Source organism: Myxocyprinus asiaticus, chromosome 49 (assembly GCF_019703515.2).
Source record: "Myxocyprinus asiaticus isolate MX2 ecotype Aquarium Trade chromosome 49, UBuf_Myxa_2, whole genome shotgun sequence".
NCBI classification, from domain to species: domain Eukaryota; kingdom Metazoa; phylum Chordata; class Actinopteri; order Cypriniformes; family Catostomidae; genus Myxocyprinus; species Myxocyprinus asiaticus.
Genome location: NC_059392.1, coordinates 1,827,501 through 1,836,678, shown reverse-complemented (window position 1 = coordinate 1,836,678; position 9,178 = coordinate 1,827,501). Strand labels below are relative to the sequence as shown.

The window sequence follows — 9,178 nt, the reverse complement described above, 5'->3', positions numbered from 1 at the left end:
GGTAAGTTGTGCGTGGATCTCGGAGAGTAGCATGAGCCTCCACATGCTGTGAGTCTCCGCGGTGTCATGCACAACGAGTCACGTGATAAGATGCGAGGATTGACGGAGAGAGACTTGTCCTCCACCACCCGGATTGAGGTAACCGCGCCACCATGAGGACCTACTAAGTAATGGGAATTGGGCATTCCAAATTGGGAGAAAAGGGATAAAAAAATAAATAAAACCACAAAAACATGAGTTTTTTGTTTAAAAAAAAAAATATTACGATATTTGACATTTAGTTAACTTTGCTAGTGGTGGCAAGACAATTTGGCTCGTGTGAGACAATCCTCGACAGATTTCACTCCGAAAATCGCTTCAGACTTGCGTTCAAGTTTTGATCGTATTTCGGCTAACAAAAGTGCAAGTTAAGCCTTTGAAAAAGATTAAATCTGGAACGCCAAATTACACTTGACACAGGTGAGCGTCAATACAAGATAATCTTTATTATAACACAAGGGCTAACAGGGAAATACAATAATAATTGGTCCATTAAAGAAAAAAAAAATAAGAAAAACAAGGTATAAAATTAATCTCGAAAACAAAAATGCATTTCATGACTTCAGAAAAAGACACAAAGTTAAACTACTCAGAATATTGAAGTCTTCAGCACTCGACTTCTAAACGCTTTAAATTACTTGGGTGCAAGAACCCATGGTCTATCTTCAGCGTAACAATAAAACGATTTTATGTAGCCAAGAACTATTAATATTTGCAGTGGCAGGTTTTCCATATTGTCATTTAGCACAGACAAGTCGACTATATAGTCTATAATTACTTTATCAAATTAACCAGCAAATCTTAATAGCAATTCTCCAAATATATTCACCAGTAAAACAAGCTGAGGTAAGAGTGGAACTACGGCACAGTCCAGGACCAAAATATCTAGAAGCAAACAGGTCGATCAGCAGTACGACGAATCTTGTGGAGCGTCATTCGCTAACAAACGGCACACTAAAACAATTGCGTGATTTCTGAAACTTCTGAAAACTTGACCAATGGGTTGTGCATAACGGCAACGGAATTGTTCAAGGAACTTCCTCTAAATAATCTTAGAGCTGAGGAACTAAACTACATCCTTAATCGCATCTACACTTAACTACACTAGATCTCCATATAGCTCATATTATGACAAACATTAAAATATCAAAGACCATATTTATCAATACAAAAAAATAACGGACCCCTCCGAAAAACATTTCTTGTCAGTTTTTAGGGAAACCAGCAATACCATCATGTCTATAAGTGATGTGTGATTTGGTTGGAAAACTAATTGTTCCAGAATGACCGATCTCAAAATCAGCTTGGAAAAATAAACGTTCATCACTAACTGCATTGGGAAGCTTGGATTATAGAGGTAAAAACATGGATTTTAGGGGGTGTCAGTTTGGCCCAAGTCACAAAAATAAAGGTAATTCCTAGATAGGGGTCTCCTGGGCAGCTACAGCAGGACAACACAAGCTAAACTGTAATGTAACTGTAGTGATCAAGGTCTGAAGCAGGAAATGTGCTACCCAGAACCCCATCTGGACCTGTCGAACGAGCACAAGCTTATGTGTTTCTGATGCCAAGAGCCTGTTCCAGTTCCTGTCGCCTTTGTTGGACCTGATAGAAAGAGATTGCGTGAGAGAAATGTTAATTCTGTTGGTTCAACATTGCAACCTTTTCAATCTAATCAAAAATGTCTGATTATTGCATAAAGCTTCACCTTTGAATAGAAATAACGGCAGACGGCCTCCTGAGCCCAGGGCTGGAAGTAGAACTCGGCTCTCCTCTCCTCCTCCGGGTTTCCAACCACATCCGTCATCGTCTGAAAGGACACGCAATTCACATGTCACCAGAACGATATTTAACCGTTGGCCTTCTGGTGCGACAAACGTTTAAGACAAAATACATAATTGCTTTGCAACAGACTTCACATTTTAGATCTACCATAAAAATGGCTTGAGCCAACTGCTGCAGCAACCCTCAATTACAAACGGCTCTAAAACAACCCCAACCACCCTCCCATGTCATTATTAGTCCAGACAGTCCAGCAACCAACCCTCAACATTGAATGACCACAGCTTGAGCGAAGGTTAAACAAACCGTTCTGTCTATTGGTGAGCGTAGAATTTAAGGTCCCATTATAAATCCCAACGGTACCACCAAAGTACTTTTTGCAAGGGGAATATAATCATAGATCTTGTTTTTGATGGAACGCCAAATTTATTCAAGTCCAGTGTTGGAGCTGAAAGCTGATTGGTGGGCAGGTTTCTTACCTTCAGGTCCCTGCACTGTGACTGCAGCCAGTCGTTGATGAAGCCCTGCGGGTCTCGAGCAAAACTCAACATGAACTCCCTCTGAGTCTTCAGCTGGTTAATGGTTTCAATGGTCTCATGAATCTGAAAGACAAGAGCAAACAAACGTGTTAATCATAGGGATGCACGATATGTTGGTGGCCATATCCGTATCATTCGATAAATGTAAATGTTATCGGTCTCTTAGCCAAATTGTTCATATCGGTGCATCCTTGCTAACAAATAAAACTGGTGGTCAACTGTTATGGGTTTTTATTTGGCGAAAACCGATATTTAGTGAGCAGAGTGGCCGTTATGGCGGCGGTATAAAACACAAATTAATGACAGCAATGGAGAAGTTTAAACATTTAATGAACTAACCGTTTATCTTACACTATATTCACCTAAAAATATCTGAAAATGTACACTACAATGTTTACTAACCAGACATGATCTGACAGTTTCCAATGACAAGTAATGTTGTGCAACGTAACCAGCCAATCAGAGAACATTTGACGTTATATAAACAGTGCTGTGAAAAAGTATTTGCCTCCATCCTGATTTTGTCTCTCTCATACTAAATTGTTTCAAAAATACAAACAAAATCAAACATAAAATAAAAGGTAATCTGAGTAAACACAAAATACAGTTTTTAAATGATAATGTTATTTATTGAAGCAAAAGAGTTATCCAATACCAACTGGGCCTGTGTGAAAAAGTATCTGCCCCCCTCCCCTTAGTTACTAAATCCCCAAATCTATGAAACTGCATTCATAATGGGGTTCAGCTGGACTAGACACACCCAGACCTGATTACTGTCAGCCCTGTTCAATCAAATTAACACCTGAATACAACTTTTTCAGCTGCATGAAGTTGGCTAAAAGGTCTCGCTCTGTAGCACACGATGCCAAGCGAGAAAGAAATACCAGAAATGATGAGGAAAAAGGTGATTGAAATACATCAGTCTGGGAAGGGTTACAAAGCTATTTCAAAGGCTCTGGGACTCCAAAGAACCACAGTGAGAGCTGTTATCTCCAAATGGAGAAAACTTGGCACAGTAGTGAACCTTCCCAGAAGTGGCCGACCTTCCAAACTTCCTCCAAGAGCACAGCGACGACTCATCCAGGAAGTCACAAATAAGCCAAGGACAACATCCAAGGAACTGCAGGCCTCACTCGCATCAATAAAGGTCACTGTTCATGACTCCACTATCAGAAAGACACTGGGCAAAAATGCCATCCATGGAAGAGCGGCGAGGTGAAAACCACTGCTAATATTCTGTGGACTGATGAGTCGAAAGTGGAACTGTTTGGAAGACAGGGGTCCCATTACATCTTCCATAAATCAAACACAGAATTCAACAAAAAGAAGATCATACCTACGGTCAAGCATGGTGGTGGGAGTGTGATGGTGTGGGGATGCTTTGCTGCTTCAGGGCGACTTGCAATAATTGAGGGAAACATGAATTCTGCTCTCTACCAGAAAATCCTAAAGGAGAACGTCCAGTCATCAGTCCATGAGTTGAAGCTCAAGCAAAACTTAGACAATGATCCAAAGCATTGGAGTAAGTCCACCTCTGAATGGCTCAAAAGAAGCCAAATTAAAGTTTTGGAGTGGCCTAGACAAAGTCCTGACTTGAACCCCATTGAGATGCTGTGGCAGGACCTTAAATGGGCAGTTCATGCTCGTAAACTCTCCAATGTGGCTGAACTAAAGCAGTTCTGCAAAGAAGAGTAGGCCAAATTTCCCCCACAGTGTTGTGAAAGACTGATCTCCAGTTATCAGAAGTGTTTGGTTGCAGTTGTTGCTGCTAAAGGTGGCACAACCAGCTATTAAGTTTAAGGGGGTAGTTCGTTTTTCACATGGGTGATGTAGGTGTTGGATAAGTTTTTTGCTTCAATAAAATATATATATATTTGAAAACTGTATTTTGTGTTTATTCAGAGTCACTCTGATTCGCTATGAACAAGAACAGGGCGTTACACAAAAAACCACTGCAGCTCTTCATTGTGATGGAGAACAGTAGCTCTCACCCCTACAGTGAACACTTTGAGGACTGTTTATAAAACCAGAACGTAGTGACCTACACTGCTGGGCAATATTTTTTGGTGTTTTAACAGTACTTCATAAATGGCTTTAAGAGTGGTTTGTATTCAGTCCGAAAAACCATTATTTCAAGCAACCATTGCAGCCAAGAAAAAAAGTTTGAAAGTTGAAGCATTTTCACTTCTGTACCTTGTTGTCAAGGCCTGCAATCTCTTGCTGACTGGCTGTTGACAGCAGGAAAGAGTTCATCTGCGTCTTCAGCGTGTCGTCCACCTCAACATCAATATCATAACACGCGGTCTTCTTCTGATCGTTGGGATCCACGCTGAGACAGAACATTTAAGTTCAGACAGTAATTCATACACAGGAGTCGGTAACAGTGACTGAGTGGCATCACGTTGCCAAGGGTTACCTTATGACGTGGTTGATGATGATTGGCTCGGGGGGCATCAGTAGTGCATGCAGACGCTGAGGGATCTCTGAGAACTTCATCCTCTGGGTCTCAAAGATCTGGAACAAGAACCGTGATGATTATTCCAATGAAGATGGTTCTAAAATCACTAGGATTAGAAATCCTCTTCTCGTTAATGGATGTGACTTTAGGTAATTATATGAGAGAGAGAGAAAGAGTGCAACTTAAAGCCCTTTCGTGGGTTTGTTTACATTTGAATTTTTGACAGCTGGAGTTTAAATCAATGAGCATTCCGTTGGCCCATTTGTACATTCCGTTAATGTACATCTTTGGGATTGTTCCCATTTTTGATCATCATCAACATGTCAAATCGGTTTGAAAAACCTTAGCACACCATTCCAGAACAGTCTGAAGGTCTGTGCCAAATTTGGTGGATGTATCTTGAAAGCTATAGGAGTTAAAAAGCACCTATTATGGTTTTTAAACGTGCCTAATTTTACAATAGATTTACATGCATCCAAGTTCAAAAAACACTTTAATTTGCTCATAATTTAAATTGCAGCATTACCTTTTTTTCCCAGTGTCAAAAACGACTCGTTCAGTGATCCGTTATAAAGGATTCATTCTAAACTCCTCCTTTCAGAGAGCCTACTCTGCTCTGATTGGTCAGATGTCCCAGTCTGTTTTGATTGGTCTAGCTCTTAGTGTAGTGTTTGAGGCCGGGTCAAAGCTGTTCGCGAGCAGCCAATGATGACCAGAGGCGGGTTTGTTGTTACCAAATTACGTAGGTTAGTACAGGAAGTAAGTCTGGAATTACTAACGACTCGTTTCAGGTGTTCAGAATCGGTTCTTTCTTTTGGGAGTCAATAACTCCATTTGTCGTGCACTTTGATTTTTGAAACTGTGCACTTTTTTTACATTAACAAACAGCTATATAACACACTACATGAAAGGTAATATTTGAAAAACCATAATAGGTGCTCTTTAATGTTTCAAATTTTAGTCTCAGTTTAGGGAATTTGAAAAAAAGCCTAAACAGGGGGCCTGGGTAGCTCAGTGGTAAAAGACGTTGGCTACCACCCCTGGAGTTCACTAGTTCGCTAATAGATTGCGGTATCATCAATTTCAGATTTGTTAACTACACTGAAATGTAACGTAGAGTGCTTTATTTGTTGGATTAGACAGCACCTTCCTGTCTAAGTGGGACTTTTTGGCCAGGAAAAACAATACACACCAATTCAAAAACCTGCCTCTGTGCAACTACAAGTCCTTTGAGGTTTAATGTACACTTATGACATCACAATTTTATTGAAAACGCACTTTAAATCCAACTTATCTTAAATGTATTGATTTTAATCAAAGTTTACTGAAGAACCAAATATAAAGTCATAAGCAGATAAAGTCATAAGCATTCGTTACCTGTTGGAGATACTTGTCACAGTTGATGAACTCTCGCTCATGGGGGTCCTGCAGTTTATGGGTCTTCACATACTGCCACAGAGCCTGAATGATCACGGGTCGAGTTTGAGTGTGGATGCCCAGCAACCTCGCCAGTCTGGGGTCCAACTTAAACTGAGGAGGCTGGAGAGAGATTGAGGTTTCCCCATCACAATCATTCAAAGTTAGACTTAATCAGCAGTGTATTCTGGATATTAGCCAATGGGGACGTTTATCAAAGTGGAACTGCGCCATCTGGTAGAGGTTTCTTTCTTTATCTCTATCAGCATTGGCTTATTTCAATCGTAAAGAAATGTTCTCAGAGCAGATATGAAACTTTCAGTTTCTGACTATCTCACCTGGTAGTCAAGCATGAGCAGTACAGTACAGCGCACACCAACATCTCCGGGTCTCTTCACCTGAAATCCATCAGTTTCCTGAGTTGTAGCCGTTCTGTGCCACTGAAAACATTAAACACAATGAAAACTTCAACATCTGGCATGGCCTTTGAATTAAATCATTGTTAAGTCTTAAAACCAGTAGACCAGGACTCTAGTGTAGGTATTACATTTTAAAAATTCTCACCTCCACCAAATGATTGTCAGGTCCATACAAGTCTTTGTCCAACTCTATCACTAAGGACTTAAAAAAAGAGGAGAACTTCCTCTTCTGTTTGGTGGCTTCATACTTGGACACAGCAGTCTGAGAGACAAACATATAAACACATTCAGTGAGATAAGAACTCACCACCAAGTCCCTCCAAGGCCTTAGTGCACTGCCACGAATCTAACAAGCCAACCCCCATGTCTCTATGACATTCTAGTGCCAAGATATGGTGCTCTAGGTTGTTGCTAAGGTGTTGCTATGTGGTTGCTAGGGTGTCTCTAAACTTACCTTACAGTCACAAGTAAAAAGAGGCCACCCCCATGTCTCTACGACATTCTGGTGCTGAGATATGGTGCTCTAGGTTGTTGCTAAGGCGTTGCTATGTGGTTGTGGGTGGTTGCTAGGGTGTCTCTAAACTTATCTTACAGTCCCAAGTGAAAAGAGGCCACCCCCATGTCTCTACCACATTCTGGTGCCACAATATGGTGCTCCGGGTGGTTGCTAGGGCGTTGCTATGTGGTTGCAAGGTTGTCATGGTGGTTGCTAGGGTTTCAATTACTGTCCCAAGTGAAAACAGGCCAACTCCATGTCTCTACGGTTTTCTGTTTCGTAGATATGAGCCCCTTGCTCCCTTTTCAGTGTTAAGTCTATGGGCATTTTTGCCAGTTTTTACCTACTTGGCAAACGTTGAACGCCAGATTGCTTATAAAAGTCATAGCACACCTTGCATCAATCCGATCAATTGATACACATTCATGGTTGTACAACAAACAGAGCAGGACGAGTTAAGCGCCAAAGTTTTATCGGAAGAAGAGTTGGTTTAGGGCAGTGGTTCTCAAACCGGTCCTGGAGGCCCCCCAGCACAGCACATTTTGCATGTCACCCTTTTCTGATTAACTAACGAGCTGATGAGTTCAATCAGGTGTGTTTGATTGAGGCAGCATCCAAAATGTGTAGTGTCGAGGAACCTCCTGGACAGGTTTGAGAACCACTGGTTTAGGGATTTAGGGTCTAGGCAACAATAATACTAGCACCTTGCTAAAACAAACACCACTAACGAAAGACTATGAAATGTGAGAATTTCGCTTACGTCCTCCAGAAGTCGCCCTTCCACACGCAGCTCCCATGATGCAACAGTTCCCTCTCCGTCCTCAGCATCGGGTTTGGCCGGATTGAAAGTGTTGGAGATAAATATACGCAGCTTCCGCTTTTGCTGCATAGAACATCAAGGTGTTGAGTGCCAATATTTAAACAAATCACAAGAGAACAGTTCAGTTACATTGATGGAAGCTCAGATGTTATCTTTTTAAAGCAAAAACGCATCCGATGTGAACGGGCCATCCGACGGCACTTCTTTACTACGTAAACGTGCTAGACGGACATTTTTGACCGTTATGCCGTGTTTTGCAGTTTATTGCTGTATTAAAACTAGACGTAGACCGATATATCGGTTTTACCCATTAATCGGTGCCGATAGATGCTTTTTGGAACTAAAAATCTAAGTTGATATTTTTTTTTCATAATTTCGAAATAATTGGACATATTATAAATCGATTTTAAAAACTATCGGTCGACTAATCGTTATTAGCCAATACCACCAACTCAGCTACCGGTATCAGCAAAATCCACTAACAGTCGACCTCTAATATAAACCATAAAATATGTTCAGACAGGCTTTGATAGTGTAGGGTCGTGCACATGGCTGGATCTAAGGGGAGGGGCCATTGTCCCTGTAGAATTTTCTTGTGCCCCCCCAGTTCCGGTCAGATGGCGAAATGATCAAGCCCCCCCCGCCAAAAAAGAGACAACAACTTGCCCACTCTAAAGATCAAAATGCCCCTCCAAAGCCTGCCCAATAGTACCGGCCCTGGTCGCGCAGCATTTTCGTTTTCAGTGTGGACAGGCACAATACTCGTCGCTGGGTTAGCATGGCACAACAATGTCGGAAATATCAAAAATATCCAGGTTTACCTTGATTGGTCTCTTGAGAGCTTCCTGAATATCGAGTCTCTTGCGCATGATGGTTTGATCGAGTTTACGCTCAAACGCTAGCAGATCCATGTACGCTTGAGACTCTGGAACAAGCTCTCTGATCTGATGAAGACAAAAAAAAAAACGATTTATCTGCACATCCAGGAAATAAATACGAAGGGCTTTCGCTAACAGCTTCAAGTGGTTGTAAAACTAGATGCATTAGCTACATTTGATCTGAAGACTTAAAACAACAGATTTTATGGGCACTTACTCTTTGAGGTAGAATTTTATCTGCCATTTTCTTCTTCTTGGCACTATAACAGAGAAATACAATCCATGTAATGAGATCAGCTTCCGACAGAAATAATTTATTCACTAACAAGTA

General features: G+C 41.2%; 1 protein-coding gene across 1 annotated transcript in view; it reads right to left on the bottom strand.

Moving 5' to 3' along the window:
* Positions 1–460: 460 nt before the first annotated feature.
* LOC127438107 (SWI/SNF-related matrix-associated actin-dependent regulator of chromatin subfamily D member 1) overlaps positions 461–9,178 on the bottom strand; it is a 9,912-nt gene continuing 1,194 nt past the window's right edge. Inside the window, exons 3-13 of the mRNA XM_051693378.1 lie at positions 9,065–9,107; positions 8,791–8,913; positions 7,910–8,032; positions 6,799–6,915; positions 6,573–6,674; positions 6,196–6,357; positions 4,777–4,874; positions 4,554–4,689; positions 2,301–2,423; positions 1,748–1,849; positions 461–1,644 (exon numbers count right to left, since the gene is read on the bottom strand). Coding sequence (XP_051549338.1) covers positions 1,591–1,644; positions 1,748–1,849; positions 2,301–2,423; positions 4,554–4,689; positions 4,777–4,874; positions 6,196–6,357; positions 6,573–6,674; positions 6,799–6,915; positions 7,910–8,032; positions 8,791–8,913; positions 9,065–9,107 — 1,183 coding nt within the window. The 3' untranslated portion in view covers positions 461–1,590. The remainder of the gene's footprint in view (positions 1,645–1,747; positions 1,850–2,300; positions 2,424–4,553; positions 4,690–4,776; positions 4,875–6,195; positions 6,358–6,572; positions 6,675–6,798; positions 6,916–7,909; positions 8,033–8,790; positions 8,914–9,064; positions 9,108–9,178) is intronic.